Source organism: Hyperolius riggenbachi, chromosome 4 (assembly GCF_040937935.1).
Source record: "Hyperolius riggenbachi isolate aHypRig1 chromosome 4, aHypRig1.pri, whole genome shotgun sequence".
In the NCBI taxonomy this organism is placed as follows: domain Eukaryota; kingdom Metazoa; phylum Chordata; class Amphibia; order Anura; family Hyperoliidae; genus Hyperolius; species Hyperolius riggenbachi.
Genome location: NC_090649.1, coordinates 308,737,284 through 308,759,339, shown reverse-complemented (window position 1 = coordinate 308,759,339; position 22,056 = coordinate 308,737,284). Strand labels below are relative to the sequence as shown.

The following is a 22,056-nucleotide window of genomic DNA, read 5'->3' as shown; positions in this document are numbered from 1 at the left end:
GCCACTGTTAAAATAAACCTACCATTGAAATGATACTGTTCTGAGACTTTTCATTTCTTTGTCATTGGACAAACTTACAAAATCAGTGAGGGGTCAAATAATTATTTCCTCCACTGTATGCCCAGAAAATACATGCAATCATGTCGGCAGATATGACCAGAAAATACGAGCAATCATGTCGGCAGATATGCCCAGAAAATACGTGCAATCATGTCGGCAGATATGCCCAGAAAATACGTGCAATCATGTCGGCAGATATGCCCAGAAAATACGTGCAACCAAGTCGGCAGATATGCCCAGAAAATACGTGCAATCAAGTCAACAGATATGCCCAGAAAATAGTGGGTGGTTAGGTAGGTAGCCGGGTGGGTAGGTAGGTAGCCGGGTTGGTAGGTAGCCGGGTGGGTGGTTAGGTAGTTCGGTGGGTAGGTAGGTAGGAAGCCTGGTGGGTGGGTAGGTAGCCGGGTGGGTAGGTAGCCGGGTGCGGGTGGGTAGGTGGTTAGGTAGCCGGGTAGGTGTTTAGGTAGCCGGGTGGGTGGTTAGGTAGCCGGGTGGGGACCCTTCCTCACCTCGGAGGGCCCCCCTCCCCATATGCGCTACGGGAGAGCGGCAAATACAGGAAGTCTTCAGGGCTCCAGGCAGACGCTAGAGGCTCAGCCGCTTGGTCTCCAATATGTCTCCAACTCTGTATACTGTTCGCTACTTCCTGGTTTAGTAGCGAGCCGTATATAGAGTTGGAGACATTGGTGACCAAGTGGCCACTGAGCCTCTAGCGCCTGCCTGGAGCCCCGGAGACATCCCGTATTTTCCACTCTCCCGCCGCGCATACCGGGAGGGGGGGCCCCAAGGTGAGGGAGGGAGGATAGGAGTCGGGGCCCCCCAGGGAAAAAAAATAAATAAATAAATAAAAAAATACTTAATGGGCCCCTGAAGCAACGGAACTTCAGGGGCCCTCGTGCGGCGGCACGGTCTGCACGGCCGCCACTGAATTGAACGACTCATCAAATCGGTGACGGATAGAGCAGTTCCTTATTCCCCTGAGTTTTACCTTCTTCATCTTAATGACTGGGCTATGAGAAGCTATAAAACACCAGTGGTAAAGCATATTCTCAATGCAGCCAAATGCTTACTAGTACGACACTGGAGAAGTGAAGCTTCCCCAGGTGTGGAGGAACTGATGAAGGAAATAGATGGCATAGAGCTGATGGAAAATCTCACATACACAGCACTAGATAAAACAGAGTCCTATAAAAAGACTTGGGCGTACTGGAACTACTTTAAAACTACAGAATTCCAGATGGCATTGAATAGCCCTTAGCTTAGCATAGGAGTAATGAAAGTGTAGTGCAAACGGGTCTGAGGCAAAAGTTGATGGTGGTGCTTATCCAAAACAGTGCAGGACACCAACAAATAAAATTTACACACAGGAGAGAAACACCCAGAGAGAAAACAGGGGGGAGGAGGGTGGGGAGGGAGGGATAGAATTATTAAAATCAAAATTGGGATTGAGTGGACAAACGCTCATACTGTACAACACATTTATAGATTCCATAGATGGTTAAGCCTTCATGGGCAGTATAATGTGAGCTCCTATAGTACTACTAATGAATGTACATAAGTGTTAAATATATTGTAAGCACCTTGTGCACTGGATCATACACACTTTTACAAGAAATGTTGAATTGTACGAAGTTAATGAGCTATTTAATTTGATCAACAATGTCTGTAATATGCAACATTTTTGCTTGCTATGTTTTCAACTGTAACACACAATTTCTAAAATAAAGATTATAAAAAAAAACAAAAAACCTTTATTTCCAAACTAGACCAAGTCTTTAGGTAAGATTTAGGAAGCCTTTCTTAATTTTCTGATGTGAAAAAAACATATACCGTAGTGCCACCTAGGCTACACACAGATGTGCCATAAAATGCCTATGTAATGTATAGAACTGACCAATGTTCATGCTGTTTATGGGGTGTAACTGTACTACAAATCTTTGAAGAACAACCACAGCCCAAAAATCCTGATACATTTTCTAAGCTCAGAGGTGCTCAATACTCCAGCTGTATGATCCTTTGGCACTGTACTTGGCCTGAGGAGGTGGGCTTAGAGCCACAAAATGCGTTGCATGTGCTTATAGATATTATTGACATATGCGACTGTCGTTATCGAGGCAAGCCACCTCCCCCTTTTCTGATTTTAGTGTTTTTAACCTAGTTTTATACTCAACTGAGCACATCTTCTCCGCATTGTGCTATTTTCTAAGCCCCTCTGTGCAAGTCAGATACAAATTCTGCTACGTTACAGTATGCAGATTTCTGTGCCCATTCACTCATAGACAATAAGTGAGGATTAAGGGTGGTTATAAAACCACAACATGCGGCCCATCTTTTGATGGACTGTGATGCACTTATCTTTTGAATAATTTCCGACACACAAACTTATTTTTGGAAAAGTAAATGATTTGGTTTATTGGCTAAAAGGAAATAGCGTATAGTCAAATAACCTAAATATGCGTAAATATGAGTAATGATGTTAGTTGACAATACAGTGTCAACAACGACCTTTCAATCTTCCGAGCATACATCTTGTCAAGCATTTTATTTTCACTAGTAAGGGTCGGTTCACACTTGTTTCAAAAGAGTATCGGTGGCTCCGTTTTTTTGCCCTGGACAAAAACAAAGCCATGGATACCAATGTGAAAAATAGGCCGTCTTCACACACTTCAAAAACCGAATCCGTGGGCTCAGTTTTAGAAAACTTAACGGAGAGTCAGGATTTTGCAGATTTTTACGGAGCCCGGATACCAGTGTAGGCAATGAAAGGCAACATAAAAACGGATCTCCCACTACACAGAAAACGTTTGCACACAACACAGATGCCAAAGCAGATTGCCTACCGCCTGCTCCTTCCCTCAGCGTCGTCTTTGCGGACCTCTTTTTCCAATTGAAACAGGAAGGAAGGACAGGTTTTTGACATATGTCTAAACGGACTGGAAGCATAAGCTGCAAAAGCACAACATTTTGAAAAAGGGATCAGTTTTTAGAAAAACTGATCCGTTTCAAACGCATTCTGATCTGCTACCTGACAAGTGTGGACGGAACCTAATACTAATACACTAGTAATTTATCTAATAGCTTCCTAAGCGAGCATATCGACCCAAGATTTTCCAGCATGTCAGATGGATACATGGATACATTAACCAGTAACCAGTTTTGGCCCAAAATTGGTCAAATCGTTGATTAGGCATGCTTTTGGCGGCACCGATTTTCATCGATAATTATCGAGATAAGGAACAAGCCTACTACAAATTATTAAAGGAGAAAAGGTGGTCCAAAGTAATTTAAAAAATTGCAAATTCCAGTCTGGCTCTCATAGGACCCTCAAAGCAGTCCAAAAACCAAAATTAGCTTACCTGGTAATGCTGTTTTTAATAACCCTCCAGGACAGGTGCTACATATGAGATTTGGGCCCCGCCCCCAACAGGAAACACAAAAAACTAGCTCTCTATAAGTTCCACCTCTAATCTCTACCTGCCAGTATGTTCCAATCAACTGTTCCGATAGAATACCATAAAACTTTACATATTACTAAACACATGATTATATTTCCAACTTTTTACACAATCACATTTTCATATGAAAATATAAGTATTAGGGTGGGTCACCTGTCCTGGAGGGTTATTAAAAACAGCATTACCAGGTAAGCTAATTTTGTTTTTTTCAAATAACCCTCCAGGACAGGTGCTACATATGAGATGATATGCAATAAGCGACACTAACCTTAGGGAGGGACTACAGCTTGAAGAACTTTCCTTCCAAATGCCTGTTCTTCCGCTGATAGTAGATCCAATCTGTAGTGTCTAATGAAAGTGTTCACCGTCTTCCAGGTTGCCGCCTTGCAGATGTCGGTTGCTGTTGCTCCAGCTCTGTAGGCCCAGGAAGTTGCCACTGACCTTGCTGAGTGTGCTGTTACCTCCTTTGGACATTGAACTCCTTTCAGTCTATATGCTTCATTAATACAGACTTTAATCCATCTTGCTATTGATGCTTTTGACATGCTTTCGCCCTTTCTTGCCCCCGCAAAATTGATAAATAAAGCTGTTGACCTCCTCAAATCCTTTACTCTGTCCAGGTAAAAAAGCAAACACCTCCTTACATCCAATTTATGCCACCTAATCTCCTTAGTTTCCTTGGCATTTTTACAAAAGGATGGCAATACAATCTCTTGCATCCTGTTAGAAAGAATAGCAACCTTTGGCAAGAATTCACTTGTCGTCTTCAGGACTACTCTATCTTGAAAAATTAAACAAAAAGGCTCTATAGAACTTAGAGCCTCCAGCTCACTTATCCTCCTTGCTGAAGTGATTGCCACCAGAAAAATTGTCTTCATTGTGAGAAACCGTAACGACACTTCGTTCAAAGGCTCAAAATGATCACTCATGAGGACATTTAGAACTAAAGTTAAATCCCATCTTGGATATGATCGTTTTATCACTGGCCTGGATCGTTCCACTGATTTTAAAAATCTGATCACCAAGGGCTCCAATGCTAGTCGTCTATTAAGGAAAACTGACAGAGCCGCTATCTGAACCTTCAATGTACTTAACGCTAGTTTCTTGTCAATTCCTTCTTGCAAAAATTCTAATACAATAGCCAGTCTGTTAGATCTGAGACCTACTCTCTTCTTCCATTCACAGAAAGTTTTCCAATATTTTAAGTAAATTGATTGAGTTACTGTTTTTCTACTATCCAATATAGTCTTTGTTACCCTGTCCGATAGACCCCTTTTCTTTAGGATTTGCCCTTCAGAAACCAGGCTGTCAACTGAAGATTGGGAATCTGAATCCAGTCTCCTTCTCTTCTGAGGAGATCTGCTTTGTCTCTTAATGGGATCGGTCTGTACACCAGCATCGACTTTATCATTGGGAACCAAACTCGTTTTGGCCAATTGGGTGCAATTAATATTAGATGCATCGAAGTCCCCTTTAGTTTCTGTAATACTAATGTTAGCAGAGGAATTGGAGGAAAGGCATAGGCGATTTGGAACTCCCATGGTTGGGCCAATGCATCTACCCCTGAAGCTCCTCTTGGGTCTAGTGAGAAAAACTGATTGCAATGTGTGTTTTCCCAGTTGGCGAACAGGTCTATCTGTGGATGACCCCATGTTTGAGTCAATTCCTTGAATATACTCGGGTTCAATCTTAGCTTTGAGTTTGATAATTTCTTTCTGCTCAATAAATCCGCCATGGTGTTCAATGATCCTTTGAGGTGTACTGCTGAAATTGACTGCAGATTGTCTTCCGCCCAGTCTAGAATCTCCAGTACTAGTTTTAACAATTGCGGTGATCTTGTTCCACCTTGTTTGTTTATATACATCACCACCGTGATGATGTCTGATCTGATCTGAGTGTGGAATCCCCTTACTATGTCTATAGTCTGAATCAGTGCTTCCCTTACTGCCAACAATTCCCGAAAATTGGATGATTGTGTCATTGTCTCTCTTGACCAAGTCCCTTGTAAACACCTGCCTTCTATATGGGCTCCCCACCCCGTGAGGCTGGCGTCTGTTGTCAGTATTTTTGTCACCGGACATTTCCATAAACGACCTCTCGTTATATTGTCTTTTTGAGTCCACCAGTCCAATGACTGTTTTACTATTACTGGTAAGGATAGAGTCTGCTCTAGAGCTGCCTGACCTCCCTTCCAATTGTGAAGAAGCCACTGTTGTATTTGCCTTATATGTTTCAGCGCCCAATACACTGCCGGGGCTGTAGAGGTTAAAAAACCTATTAACCTCATGACTTGTCGGATAGTTGTGACATTCACTATCTGACACTCCTGCACCATTGTCTGGACTTTTTCCACCTTGTCTTGTGGAAGAAACAATTTCTAGGACACCGAGTCTATTCTGAATCCCAGAAACTGAATCTCTTGTGCCGGAACCAGGACTGATTTTTGCAAATTGACTAACCATCCTGTCTGTTCCAGAAGCTGTAACACTATATTCTTGTGTTCCTCCAACTTTTGGATACTGTCGGCCGCCACTAATAAATCGTCTAGATATTCTTCCCTTATTGGGATATGCCAGTAGGCATCTGTTAGATCTATATTGATCATGAAACACCCTGGAGAAAGAAGGTTCCGCATCGAAAATACTGTCTCCATTCGGAATCTCTCGTACCTTATGAAGGGATTTAAAGGCTTTAGATTTAGTATCAGACGATATTTGCCTGTAGGCTTTTTCACGAGAAAGATTCTTGAATAGAATCCTTGGCCTTGTTGGGCCTGAGGAACCTTGCCTACCACATCCCGAATTAACATATCTTGTACTATCTCCAGCATGGCTTTCTTCTCCTCTGGAATCCTTGGGGATTGAGTCATTGTAAATCTCTTGGGAGGGGTTTTTGTAAACTGGATCTTGTATCCCTTTTCTATTAAATCTAGAATAAATTTGTTTTTTGTCATTTTCTTCCAATTTAACAGAAACTGCTTTAACCTTCCCCTCACTCTGCTGGCGTCACGGCTTGTCCTTGTTCTCTGCAGATTTAAACAAGGGGTTTCTTTTAGTGAAAAACGTATTACTTGACCAGGGTTTACGCCTCTGCTGATCTTTCCCTTGCGCTTGTTTCCTTTGAAAAAATGGCTTTTTCTTTGGTTCAAATTTCCTTTTCTTAGGAAAAGTCGCCTTTTTACTTGCCGTTCGCTCCAACACCTCCTCTAGCTGTGGACCAAACAACAAGTCTCCTGAAAATGGTATATTACAAGCTCTGGTTTTTGACGCCTGACTGCCATCCCAGGTCTTTAACCACAAATTTCTACGAGCGTTATTAATTAGGGCTGTTGATCTCGCCGTTACCCTTAATGACTCAGAAGCAGCGTCAATGACATAATCATTGCCACCCTCAATCACTTCAATTGCCTCTAAGATATCTTTCTTAGGCGCATCTTCATCAACTAATTTCTTTAATCTTTCCAACCAAACCGACATAGTGCGAGACACACAGGTTGTAGCGGCGGCTGGGTTAAAGTTAGTTGCGGAGGCTGACCAAGCCTTCTTAAGGGCGAACTCCACTTTTTTATCCCCTGGATCCTTAAGCCTTCCTAAGTCCTCGAACGCTAGTTCGTTATCTCTATCTACTTGACTAAAGGCTGCATCCAGTTTAGGACATGAGTCCCATAACTTGGAGTCCTCCTCTGTAAAAGGAAATCTCCTTTTAAACCCTTTTGAAGTAAATAGTCTCTTATCTGGGTCTTTCCATTGTAATGTAATCAAATTTTTCATTGTACCATGAAAAGGAAAACAAAGCTGATCTGTAGGTTCCATCCCCGTATATAGCTTATCATGCAATGTCTTTTCTGATGTACTTTTCTGTGGAATGTCTAGAGTCGAATAGATAGCTTTTAATAACTCCTCTGTTTCTTCTGCGGCAAACTTAAACTTGGAAGATCTACCTAAGTCACCTGTTTCTTCCTGTTCTGACAACTCCTCAGAGGACCTAGAGTCTGCATCCCTTCTGTCAGGCTGACTTTCCAGTTCCTCATCTGATGAGTAAATCACCCTTGGAGATTTATTTAAAGCCTTCTTAGGCATGCGCAGTAGAGCACGGAGGACGTCCGATGACGTCAGAGCGCCGGCGTGGGACGCAGAAGTTCCGGGCCTTGGAGCGCAGAAGAGCCCGACCTGGCAGCCGGCCTGGCCAGGTCGGGCGCGCCACCGGAGACCACCGGGAGCCTGCGGAGCGGCGGCGAGGGCACCTCCTGCCTGCCACGGGCTGGAGGAAGCCCCAGGTAAGTGGAATTTGATTTTTATTTTTAACCCACCCTCCCTGAACCTTCCCTTTAAGTCTGAAAAAGATAAGCATTATAACAAACTAGCTATTTCTGCTTACAGATATTGAAACCATTGCATATACATCTTAAGCAGCGATTCAAATGATAAAACCGCAAAAGATGCACTAACTCCAACAATGACCGCCTATTTTCAGCCAATATATAATGTTTAGCCTCAAATCAGTCTAAATGCCTGCTGCAGATATGCCCAAAAAACGACAAAGAAATGCAGACCTCCATCAGACAGCGGTATGTAATATAATAGCGTTCAATCAGACCTCACAGATCAGACGGGCGCTTGTCCTCCGACTCTGCCCACACTTACCTGATCTGCCGACCTCTGGTTTGTGTCCATCTCCTCCAACGCCGCCGCCGCATGTGAGGATGGTCGCTGCGGCATCTAAGAAGCCGCCTGACCCGGACCGGAAGTGACGTCGCCGGACATGACGTCACTGTAAGGGCGGAAGTGCCTCCTCTCCAGCGCTCGCGTCCTCCGCCTCCGCCTGGACACGCTGGCTGCACTCCGCTTCCTAGAAGCCACCATTCCGCCTCCGCTTGGTGCCTGCCTCCTCCGTCAGACGTATGGCCTCCGCCTCTGCCGCCTCCGATGCCGCTCCTCAGCTTTCCGTAGCGCCTGCCCGGACACCACCAAGGATTCCACTGTTAGTGGAAAAGGTAACCCCCAAGTATCCCAAGTATCCCACGGGACAGGGTCACCTTACTAGTTCTGGATGGCCTCAGCACTGCCTGGCTGCTGACCACCTTTCCTAGCCGAGAGAGCTAGGTGTTCCCCGGAACAGGAAACACAAAGAACTGGCAGGTAGAGATTAGAGGTGGAACTTATAGAGAGCTAGTTCTTTGTGTTTCCTGTTGGGGGCGGGGCCCAAATCTCATATGTAGCACCTGTCCTGGAGGGTTATCTGAAAAAATAAACTTGGCAGGGTATAAAAATAAAATTATAAACCAAAACCTAGAGTCCTAAATAACCTCTCAGATCAGACCCAGTAAAGAGAAGCCTTATGATCCACAGTGAACAGGAAACACAATTAAACTGCAGCGCAAGGGGAGGGCTATTATCCTGTGTCCATATTGGTAGAAGATGGTTGTTTCTCCTCAAGACCCGCTCAGAAAGACAGCTGTGGAGAATGTGCTAACACTCTCCAAGAAATTACAGATAACTAGAGAGGATGGAAAATGAACAATGTCCATAAATGCATCTGATAGCAAATATTTTTATAATAACAAGGACTGAGACTTTCACACCTGTACACGAAAGACAATATTTTTTCAGTCTTCAAATGTTTTTATTAAAGCAGTACTTTAGTGGAATTGTCCATTTGACAGGTGTTTTTAAGCAATCCCTTATTCTGCGCTATTTTAAAGTATGCTGTGGAAGTTATTTTTATGTGTAGGTGCCATATCCAGATGTAGTTTTCCTAGTAATTACTGTGATTAAGCTTTCAGAATAAATGATGATGGTTAATACCAAAGACTGTAATTTTCCACAGCTTGAATGTTATATTTTCTCATCAAGAAGACAAATATCACAATACTTATGTACTACCACTAAACAAAAACATAACTAACAAGTATTTTGTTGCATATCCGTGATGTGCAGATCAGAAAAGGCATGTCTTGGTTTAAATCTGTGATCTCAGCTCCATTTATCTTGGCAAAAGACACTTAAATGAGTAGCACAATCAGATAGCAGAATGCCTGGTGTTTATGCTGACCTCTGCTGTTTCTGACTTCCCAAAGTACAATTCAAGTCCACAGAGTTTTACATTGCTGCTGATGTGACATATTTAGCAAATCCATCCGATAACATTAGCAGCAACTGTGCTAGAGATTTATGGGGAGAGATTGCTACAATCTTTGTATGTTTGACAATTGCCTTAAAGTAGATTATACTCCTAAAACTAAAATTTCAGTAACACATTTTTGGTACATGAAACATTTGAAAGCATTTTCAAGCATTCCCTGTGTGTAAAAATATGTATTTTCACTGCAGAGAGCTGTACAGGCTTGCTTATCTCTGGCTAATCGGCAAATGTAATCATTGCAGGGCAGGAGGCACCCTCTGCCTGTGTATACATTATGCTCCCTCTGCTGAATAGACACATTGAACTGGCAGTCAATGAGTTATAGTCGCATCAGCAGAAAAAGAGGGGGGGGGGGGTAGAGTGATATGTTCATGACAACCATTGACCCTTCCACTAAGAGGGCTCTGATTAACTTTTCAGTCACACTAAGGAATTAGGAGGGCTAGTGTCCTTAGTGTGACTGAAAAGTTAATCAGAGCCCTCTTAGTTCTCTAACATGACCTAAAAGTTAACCATAGGCATCCATCCACTTCCCTTGTCTCCTACCCCCCCCCCCTTGTTCCTTCCCCCCTCCTCCCTTTCCCCTCCCCCCCCCCCTACTTTTCCTGCACCTTTCCTCCTCCCCCCTTTCCTCCCCCCTTCCCTCCTTTCCCCCCTTCCTCCCCCCCCCCCTTGCTCCTATTCCTCCCCTCTCCCGTTCCCTGTCCATGGGACCCACTTCCCTCAGTCCTGATCCTTTATCCACTGGCCTGTCCCCCCCTCCAGCCTTGTCCCCTTGAATAGCAGGAACCCGAAAACCTATCTTCCCATGTAGGAACAGGACAGTACCACATTGCACCCTCCTTGTCATCACTCCACCTAGGATTCATTAATCCAAGCCCAAATGGACATATGTCGATCCGGTGTTCAACATATACCTATACGTAGTATGCTCAGATAAGATACACAGTCGATTGCTGTTTGAAAAATAAGGAAAGCAATTTCACCATGTACATGTATTCTGTAATTATATAAAAAACTGTGTTAGTCCGGTTGCTATTACTATTTGATTGAATACTGCACTATGTTTTAACCTGTATTTTATAAATGCACCAAGGCATTTTTTGGGGTCTGAAATAACCTGGAGCGTTGACTCTAGCAACTTTAATTTTAATTCCTTTATATTCATTTTTTTATATTCATTTTATAGTCATTTCAGTTGCCCTGTTACTTTTAGTGCTTCATTTTATTTGTCACAACTCATGGCAGTTTTATCGGCCTGTATAATATGCCTTTTTTCTATGTTTACACAGGACTGCCACTACGTGCCTCCACAAAAATGGCCCCGGAACCATCCCTCGTGCTTCACTGCACGATTAAGTCCTTCCCTATTATGGCCGCCCCCATATGCCTTCCTTATTACGCCCCCGGACATCTATCCGTGCTCTTTTGCACGTCCTGGCCCTCTCCCAAAATGGATTCCCCCTTTGGTCTTCTCCAATATGGCCGCTGGCACACACATCGTGCTCTACAGCACGGCCGTGCGCCCGAACGGCCCCTCCCCTGGGCGTGTTGTGCGCGCGTACACATCACGCCCACCACGTATACGCGGAATTGGCACTGCGCCACCCGGCATATTCCTTCCCCAGGACGTGACGCGTACGGCCGTACGCCACGCCCCCTCCCCGGACGCCTCCACCCTCTGCCACGCCTCCCATGACGTCGCCTGGGTTTTCCCGGACTGGGCGCATCTTTGCGATCCAACGAACCCAGCCCCTGGCCACGCCCCCGGGTGACCTCATGGAGACTCCCACAGGACGCGCGGTTTCCTCTATATTTCTGGCGCCGCCGCACGAGCAGCACTATATGGCGCCCAGGACATAAGTGTGGACACTGTAGGTAAGCTCCTTATACTTGGGGTTTGGTGTAAACATATGCAGATAAAATGTGCCTCCCACATATCGGGCCACATGCCCTCTCCCTCCCCGTCCTAGCTAAATGACATCCTCTCTTTCTGGGGGGTTACTTTTTAAGTTTCCCCCCGTGCTCATATCCCTTCCCCAGGATAACCACAAGTCATTATCCTATTTTGCATATATACACGGGGGGGGCCCGACAAGTCATTTCAGAGGCTCTGACCATAATGTATATATAAGTGCATATGTTGTCTTGCACGAGCGGCACCACATAACCCTGTGCACATCCGGGCACATCCCAGGGGCCCACCGGTGCCTCTATGTATTCCATGTACTCCTGTGATACATGCCATGTTTTTAAATTCATATGATTGTTTTTATTGAGGACTTGTGTATGGAACCATACACTATTGGTTACATTATTATGTTCACATCATGTTATATATCTTTCAATACTAATATTGTATTATACCAATATTCTAAAACGTATTGTACTAGGTTTTAATTGTATGTTTGTCCTGACTGTGGCCATATTGTATTCTAAGGCACACCTATAGACCTGAGGAAGCGGCGTGGCCGCGAAACGCGTTGTCAATTGTGCCCAAATAAAGCTTGAGAAATTACTACTACTATTGTGCGTATCTACTGATATAAGGTAGGAAAATTAAATACCTTATTCTAATCATTATTGAAGTAACAGTTATAAGTCCACGGGCGCCTCCTACCCTTCTCCCACTTTTCAGCATAGTGTCCATGGTTGTTGGCGTATACGTGGGTGTGTGGTTGCCGGCAACCACGTGGGGGGGCATGTATGAGAACGAAGCCTGGAGCCAGTGGCAGACACCGACAAGTAAAGTATACAGCACAGGACACATATTACACTGGGGGGACAGCACGGGGGGCAGATGTGTCATCACAAGGCCAATTCCAAAGAGATTTCATGCTGAAATTGATCGTCCTGCAGTGTATGGACAGGCAACAGATCTCTCTCCGATCGGATTTGATTATAGAGAGATTTGTTTCTTAGTCGATCTGCTCATACATCGACAGATACAGTATATGGGCACTTTTACTCACCATGCCAAGGACAAAGGAAATCAGTCTGGAGCTCAGAAAGAAGATAGTAGAGGCTCATAATAAAGGGGAAGGATACAATGCAATTTCCAAGTGATTCACAGTGTCTACAACTGCTGTACATTGCATCATTGCCAAGTACAGACAAATTATATAAGAAATAAACCTAGCCTGGCTGTAAGCACACGATTTCTAGAACTCTAGAGAGGAAAATAGTCATTGATGTCAGCAAGGAGCCAGGATATCTGCCAAGATGATTGTTGCTGACCTGGCCTCTTCTGGAGTTCATGTTTCAAGGAACACAGTTGTGAGGGCTCTTCATCATTGTGGGCTTCAGGGCCATCATCCCAGAAGAACCCCTTTACTTAAAGTGAACCAGAGACTAGCGCCCTCATGTATTTTACCATATATATCAGTGGGAACATTAGAGAAAACACCTACCCTGCTCTATGTTTCATTCTTCACTGCTCAGTCTACTTGTTATCAGCCCTGATAAAATCCCTGACTGAGCATTCAGTCTGGCTTTGCTCAGGAATCATTATAGCCGAGTCTGTCTTCTCTGATGTCTTTTCAAGCCCAAGCCTGCCCCCTTGTGGCTCTGATCAGGAATCATTATAGCTGAGTCATTATAGTAAAGCTAGACTGGATGTTCAGTCGGGGATTTTATCAGGGCTGATAACAGGCAGGCTGAGCAGTGAAGAATGAAACAGAGAGCAGGGTAGGTGTTTTCTCTAATGTTCCACTGATATATATGGTAAAACACATGAGGGTGCTTCGTCTCTGGTTTATTTTAAAGAGCAGCATCACTGCCTGACTTAGGTTTGCCCGTGAACATTGGAAAGGAAAATATGTGATTTGGAAGTCGGTGCTTTGGTCTGATGGTAGTAAACTGGAACTGTTTGGGCACATGGATGTTGCTTATGTTTTGCGAAGGAAATAAATATGGCAGCCTCCATTTTATTCTCACCTCGGGCTCCCTTTAACCTCCTTGGCGGTAACCCCGTGTGTGACACAGGGTAAGCCGCCGGAGGTTGCCGCTCAGGCCCTGCTGGGCCGATTTTCATAATTTTTTTTTCCGCTACACGCAGCTAGCACTTTGCTAGCTGCGTGTGCATAACGATCGCCACCGCTACCCACCGATTTGCCGCTATCTGCCGCGCTGCCCCCCCCCCCCCCAGACCCCGTGCGCTGACTGGCCAATCAGTGCCAGGCAGCCCTGAGGGGTGGATCGGGACTCCCAATGACGTCACGACGTCGATGATGTCATCCCGCCCCGTCGCCATGGCGACGGGGGAAGCCCTCCAGGAAATCTCGTTCTGTGAAGATTTGATCGAAAAGGGGAGGGGGTTGCCGCTGCACAGCGGCTATCATGTAGCGAGCCCTAGGCTCGCTACATGATTTAAAAAAAAAATAATCACAAAAAAGGCCGCGCTGCCCCCTGGCGGTTTTTAATAGACCGCCAGGGGGGTTAAACATGGTGGTGGGAAAGTAATGCTGTAGGGCTGTTTTGTGGCCTCAGGCACAGGGAGCCTTTTTTGGGTGCATGGCATGAAAAAATAAAATGATGTTGAAATTTTGAGGGAGGACATGCAGCAATATGCTTGTAGTCTAGACTTAGGTCATCGCTATGTCTTCCAAAAAGACAATGACCCAAAGCACACATCCAAATTAGTCTAAAAGTTGCTTAAGGACACCAAAACCAAGATCCTGGAGTGGCCTGCACAGAGACCAGACCTCAATCCTATTGAGATTCTGTGGCAGGTTCTCAAAGTGAATGTTCATGCTTGGAAACCATGCAATTTGGACCAGCTAGAACATTTCGCAAAAGAAGAATGGACCAAAATACCTTAGGAGACCGGTACCAACCTAGCAAAGAACTGCTCTAAGAGATTGTTGTCAGTTGTGGCTCAGAAAAGGTACATTACTGACCATTAATTGTCAAGGGGATAATAATTTTGGATGTCTTATTTTTGCCCTTGCTTCAACTCAGTGTATCAATAAAAAAAATCCTAATTACAATTAGTGGAAAATGTTTTTTTTTATAGTGTATTTGTTTCCCAAATAACAAGCATTTTCATAGAGAAATTTAAAAAAGCATGGTCTAACTTCATAAGGGGGGAGGGGTTTAATCATTTTTGCCTCAATTGTAGAAAAGGCCACGGCCATTTTCTCCAAGGGGACAGGGCTTTACACGAGAATGTAATGGGGCGTTGTAACGTTCATTAGTGAGCCTCTGTGTTTTTTATGTACACCAGAGATGCGATGTACACTAAAGGTGCCCATACATCTAGCGATGATGGGCAGATTCGACCAAGAGAAAAATCTCTCTCTAATCAAATCTGATTAGAGAGAGATCTGTCAGCTGCACATACACTGCAGGCCGATTCCCAATCAATTTCAGCATGAAATCTCTTGGGAATTGGCTGGGTCCGCCACATTCGCCGCCGTTTCCCTATGTATAATGTATATGTATGTGCATTTATACATTACCTGTCCTGTGTCTGTCCACAAATCCACTGCTATTCCTTTACACGTTGGCCAGTGTGGCGCATTTAACACGTCACACGCACAGCAGCAAGCTATGTGCCGGCAGCGTGTATGGGAAGTGTAGCGGCAGATTCAGAAGAGGACGGGTAGCACAACAAAGGACAGGTTGTGTATAAATGCACATACACACATCTATACACACATAAACAGCGCCGGGAGTTTCACCACCCATCCTGATATCGCTCGCCGTTACTGCCACGTTCCAGACTGACGACAATGGTGCGACATCTTGCAGCATGTCTAATCGACTAATGCAACCAATTTCGGCCCAAAATTGGTCTCATTGTTGATCAGACATGCACTTGGCGGCACAGATTTTCATCCGTTCCAATTATACTAAGCAGAATTGGATGGTCGATCGACCACCAAGTCGTCTCATGTATGGCCACCTTTAGGATGAAGCTGCAGAAATGGCAGATAAATAGAAATCAAAACTAGTCCTTGTAACAATACATGCAGGGGGCGCAGACAGGAACGAAGAACACTGATCAGGCCATAAGCACTCTAACTATTGGTATATCTAAGAGTTATGTGCAGGTAATTCACACAAAAATGAGGGGATTTGTTCCTCTACTACACATTCTTCATGCACGATCTGAAACAAGTTTGTGGGTGATAGACAAAACCTCTGCGTTCAATGTGCACAACATTCTCAGTGGATTCACTACAGCCCTGCAGGCCACGCATATGTAGAGTATTACTACATATGGTGGCTGGATGGTGTAATGGTTAAGGGCTCTGCCTCTGACACAGGAGACCAGGGTTCGAATCTCGGCTCTGCCTGTTCAGTAAGCCAGCAGCTATTCAGTAGGAGACCTTTGGCAAGTCTCCCTAAAACTGCTACTGCCTATAGAGCGCGCCCTAGTAGCTGCTGCTCTGGCACTTTGAGTCCGCCAGGAGAAAAGCGCTATATAAATGTTATTTGTCTTGTCTACTACTGTGTAACTTAATTTGTAGTCACCAGTCCCAAATTTAACAACACGTCAAATTGATTAATTTAATGAGCAAAGGAAGGTTGAAGAGAAAAAAAAATCACATTTTTTTTCTTTTAATCACAGTTTAAATTTATTAGGAGGATTTTTTACAACTCCAGGTTCCCAAACATTTAATTATACAATCCCAGAGACAATAATTTCCAATCAATTCCCTTAATCTGATCAAATTGGTTATCAGGTTTTTGTAACGTTAATGGGCACAACCACCTGATTGTCCGCAGGAAAATATAATTAAGGCCACCATAATGGCCACCTCACACTTCTCACTAGCCCGTCCTATTTAACCACTTCCGGACAATAGGCTTACATCCCCCTAGTGACCAGGCTATTTTTTACAATTCAGGCCACTGCAGCTTTAAGTGCTTGCTGTTGGGCCAGACAAATCAGCACACAAGTGATCCTCCTCCCTTTTCTGCCCACCAACAGAGATTTCTGTTGGTGGGCCCTGATCGCTGCCGGCATGTTTAGTAATTTCTTTATTTATTTGAGGATTTTTTTAAATAAATATTTTTTTGTTATTTTTATATCCCCCTGCCAGCCAATGACAGCGATCGGCTCTCATAGACATCAGCCTATGAGAGCCGATCGCTCTCTGCTCCTTCCAAGGGGACAGCTGAGTGACATGGCTGTCCTCAGTACAGTGCTGCCGTAAATCGCAGCACTGTACAATGTAAATAGACAGCAGTTTTGCCATTTAACAGTCGCCGCTGAGAGACTGATGACGGAGCGGAGCTCTGTCATTCAAGCGGGGAGGCATGCGCATTGGCATGTGCAAGCCTGAACAAAACACGCCCACAGGACTATACGCCAGTTGGCGTTAGGCAGTCCTGGGGCTACCGCTGCATTCTCGCCATTTGGCGTGAGGCGGTCTTTAGGTAGTTAAAAAAATGCCTGAAATGGTTAATAACACTTGCATTTACTTTTCATTACATATTTTAGATAGGACATGATAATCAGATAGTTTATGCAGAAATAAAAGACTGTAAAATTATACTCTCTTTAGTGCAGGCGTTCTGTTGAGGAAGCGTCAGCCCAAACTTTTTTGTTTATTTTTGGATAAAGTGGAAAGGTGTATGTGGCTCTTGGAGTTTTCTACTGCTTAGTGTCCTCAATGGTTGAAAGACTTTCCTTCCCTTCCTGTCCCTGGGACCTCTATAGACACTAATGGATTAAAAAAAAAAAAAGAACTTGTGGTTCTAGGAACAGTCTTAACAATGAAAATGTATGAGATATTCTCACTCTTCCCCAGCAAACAGTTCTTTGCTGGAGGGCTCGGCAAATTATAGTTAGGCCCTGTCCCTTGCTACCACGTATAAGCAATAATATAATATACTAAACATTATAACTTGCAGAGCGTATACAAACAGTAATCTACAAACAGCAATGTCTGGTAAGGTATTAAAGAGAAAGTGTAACCACAATAATATAATGAATAAAATTGCTTATCGTCTTATAATATTCATTTATAAATTATGAAGCCAATGTTGGCCCATTGTTAAAATTTTCCTATCTGGTTTAGGTTTTACATTCTGAAATTTATCACAAGGGGCCACATTTTTAGTACTGGCAACTGCTCTCTGCAGAATAGCCGTTACTGAGAGTTTTAAAGTGAGTACAAAAATATAGCTGGTCTCCCAGAATGCTCGGTGGGAGGGAGGGGCATTCTGAATAATAAACAGCTTAGAATAAGCCTTACCAATACACAGCAATATATAGCTACAGGAAGTGTTTCTGATGCTAAAACCAGGATATTTGCTGTAAAAGGGGGTACCCTGAATAACTTACCGCATTCTACAATATGTTATTGCAGTTCAACAAACTGCAGTTTAACAAAAAAAAAACTCCTACATAGCCACAACTGCATGTTAATTTTATACTGTGTAATACAAAGCTAATTAGTGAATGTTGTACCTCTTTGGTATGCTCTTTGAACACCTGTACAAGTCCTTGCGGTTTAGATGTATCCCACAACTGCAGAGATCCATCTCCACTGGATGTAACAAGTAAGCTCTCACCAATCTCACTCCACGTCACGTCAAATAGCGCATCACTCCATTCAAAGCTGTGGAAGGAGGTATATAAAATCGATTAGGCTCCCATGTTGCAGCACCAATTCTCCTGTATTGGTCAATTGGTCGGCAAAATCGTGCAATGTATGGGCACCCTAAGCGTTTCATGCTGTTGTAGATTGCTGTGTTATCTCTAACTGCACCCGATAAAAGGCTCATTTACGGCAGTAAGATTCTATGTGCAGGGTAAACATTCTATTTTCATAACTGCAAATCTTTGTGACTGAACTGGATATTTGATTATTCTGCGACATGGCTGTTTGCACACTAACTATTATTGTGACCAGTAGAGATGGTCAATTAGATGCAAATAATTCTGTCTTGCATGCAAATTGTATGCATCATATGCTTACATTAAGCATACATTGTTTTACTAGCGTGGGGATGTGTACTGTACATGCGCTAGCACACAGAAGGTGGAGAAGTGGAGAACGAAAGTGGAAAACAGGTGTGTGCAGCAAGTATGTTAGTGTACAGTGTCTAGGAGTAAAGTTTGGTGGGTATGAATAGAGTGCATGAGTGTAGATAATGGGGAAGTGTATATCTTGTGGGAGTAAAGCAGGTAGGAAAGTGTGCAGCAGATGGGCGTACAGTGAGTGGGTATTTGTACAGTGTGTGGGATGGTAATGATAAAAAAAAAAAAAATCTCTGACTGGACTTTTGATCAAATGATTATGCCTACAAGATAATGTCTAACAAGATGCATGCAGAAAGATTTAAAGTACAATTTGTGAGAAAACGCGGTTTGCACGCGTAGTCCTACATCTGCCAGTATGGCTGAACGCGGAGAAACCGCCGCATGGCCTGACAGCTGTGCGGCTGGTTCCACGTCCAGCGCGGCGGGTGGTACGCAATACATGTCTGGTGTGGCTGGGACTGATAGTCCACACAGGTTCAGAAGGACGCGCGCGCGCGCGCTGAGAGGCAGAACTTTTATGACAGCCAGAAGGGAGTCAGCTGACCAAGCCGGTCAGCTGACGATTGTACCAGTTCCCATTGGTCCAGCACTTAGGGGAGGCGCTGGAGAGCGCTGGGCTATATATACTGGGTGCTGGTCATTCGCTGGTTGTCTGCCGTTGCGATCTCTACGTGGAAGCACTCAGACCTTATTGTCAGAATCTGTGTTATCATTCTGTTATACTTTAGACTAGTTCCAGGGTGTTGATGATCAAGGACCTCACACCCAAGATTAGGGACTTGTGTTACCATTCTGTTATACTTCAGACCAGTTCCAGGGTGTTGATGATCAAGGACCTCACATCCAAGATTAGGGACTTGTGTTACCATTCTGTTATACTTCAGACTAGTTCCAGGGTGTTGATGATCACGGAGCTCACACCCAAGACTAGGCATTGTTTATTATCTGTTATGACTTACTGCTTTCCTGACCACTCTTCTGTTCACTGATTCGGTACTTCGCTATATCTGATACTCTGTTGCCAAACCCTGCATGCCTTAGGATTACCGAATCAGCCTCCTGTCTTTGTAATTTGTATGTCCGTGTGTTGCCGACCTGGCTTGTCCGACCTTGAGAACTATCTCCTCAGTTAAGAGATAGTTCACAGATCAGTAAGTGACATCCTCCTATTGGTGTCACTCACGCTCTGGTCCTTTCCTCTCCCAGTCTGATTCCTCCCTGCGGGAGATTCTCAGGCTGCTGAAGGGTACTCATTCTCTAGTGCAGTATTCCTTACTGCCTTTGTATCTGTCCTCCTGATATTGTTCTCAAAGTATTACTGTTGCACCAAACACTCATATCTCTCAGGTGTCCAGAGGTTAGTAATATATCTGATTATCGGTGATACTGCAGATCATCAATAATCAGGTATATATCTGTATTTTTGGTGATACTGCAGATCACCAATAATCAGACCCTCTCTGTGTTACACCGATCATTACACAATTCTGGTTACCAGTAAAAAGCAACGCAATCCTCTAATGACACTCTCGGATAGCTGAACAGTGCTTGCAAAAAATTAACTTACCTGAGCATTTTCACAGTTACAAAGAGGCTTTGCACACACTCAGACAGGCCCTTACAGCAGCCAAACATTCATACTTCTCACTAATCTCCCCTTACACTCTCACAACCCTAAACTACTCTTTGCTACATTCAACTCCCTCCTCTGATCCCCAACTCCCACTCCCTGCATCTCAGTCGAGGACCTGGTCTCCTTCTTCAGTGATAAAATCACCAACACATGAAAAAACTTTAACCAGCAGCCTTCTCTTTCCATACATACCCCATACCTTACATACTCCCTTGACAACCTTCTCATCACTAACCAAACTCACCGTCTTCTCTCTCATCTCTAAATTACGTCCCACTACATGCCCACTTGACCCCATTCCCTCTCATCTCATTACTCACTTATCCTCTACCATCTCACCTGCCTTAATCGTTCCATCCTCCTTCAAACAAGCCCTTATTACGCCTATACTCAAAAAACCTTCTCTTGACCCCTCTTCCCTGCCCAACTACCGACCTATTTCCCTCCTCCCCTTCTCTTCAAAACGACTTGAGCACCAAGTCTATTCTGACTTAGTCCGTCACCTCACTGCTTATTCTTTGTTTAATTACCTCCAATCTGGATTCCGCCGCAGCCACTCTACCGAAACTGCCCTACTTAAAGTAACCTTGGGACTGGTAAGTCTAAGGGCCTCTACTCAATTCTTATCCTCCTGGACCTCTCTTCTGCTTTTGACACAGTGGACCAACCCCTACTTCTCCAAATCCTCCCATCCATGGGCATTCAGGGTCTTGCTCTCTCCTGGTTTCCCTCCTACCTCTCAGATAGGACCTTAAGAGTTGCCAACTCCAGCACCACCTCCTCTCCACGCCTCCTCACTGTTGGGAGTTCCCCAAGGGTCAGTCCTCGGACCTCTCCTTCTCTGTATCTACACATATGGTCTTGGTCAACTCATAAGCTCCTTTGGTTTCCAATATCACCTATATGCTGACAATACCCAGATCTACATTTCAGCACCTGACTTGGACACCTTAAAAGCTTGATTCCCGGATTGTCTCAATGCAATCGCCTCTTTCATGTCCTCCTGTTTTCTGAAACTCAGTATTGACAACACTGAAATAGTAGTCTTCCCACCTCACATTCCAGCGGATCTGGAGGTGTATCGCCAAAAGTCAGTAGCGCTGTGATAAGCACCCTTGGATAGTATGGTTCCACCTCCAGAGATCCCAAACAATATTTACTCTTCTCCTAAACGTGCAACTCAGTGCACAATGAAAGGAAGGAAAATGTGGAGTCTCTCAGTGGAAAATTCAACTGCAAATTTTATTCAAATGGATGAATTTTTAAAACAGATAAGATCAACTCACATCTAGAGGGTCCTACTCCAGTAGGAACCCCTCTGGCAATGAACGCTTCCCACTCCGTGTGGTACTACAAGTCTAAGCGATCAAAGTGGCGTTGCCCGCTCTCTTCCCGACTAGTTTCGGCCTTCCGCCGTCATCAGGGGGTAGTTGCTCTCGGGAAGAGAGCGGGCAACGCCACTTTGATCGCTTAGACTTGTAGTACCACACGGAGTGGGAAGCGTTCATTGCCAGAGGGGTTCCTACTGGAGTAGGACCCTCTAGATGTGAGTTGATCTTATCTGTTTTAAAAATTCATCCATTTGAATAAAATTTGCAGTTGAATTTTCCACTGAGAGACTCCACATTTTCCTTCCTTTCATTGTGCACTGAGTTGCACGTTTAGGAGAAGAGTAAATATTGTTTGGGATCTCTGGAGGTGGAACCATACTATCCAAGGGTGCTTATCACAGCGCTACTGACTTTTGGCGATATATCTACTGTTCTGGA

General features: G+C 44.2%; 1 protein-coding gene across 2 annotated transcripts in view; it reads right to left on the bottom strand.

Annotated features, from left to right (window-relative positions):
- Nucleotides 1-22,056, bottom strand: part of PEX7 (peroxisomal biogenesis factor 7) — a 345,856-nt gene that overhangs the window by 303,206 nt on the left and 20,594 nt on the right. For both annotated transcript variants that reach the window (XR_011031176.1, XM_068279492.1), the window contains exon 3: nucleotides 18,079-18,229. Coding sequence is in view for 1 of the 2 variants with exons in the window: in XM_068279492.1 (XP_068135593.1) it covers nucleotides 18,079-18,229 (151 nt within the window). In the remaining variant the exon portion in view is untranslated. The remainder of the gene's footprint in view (nucleotides 1-18,078; nucleotides 18,230-22,056) is intronic.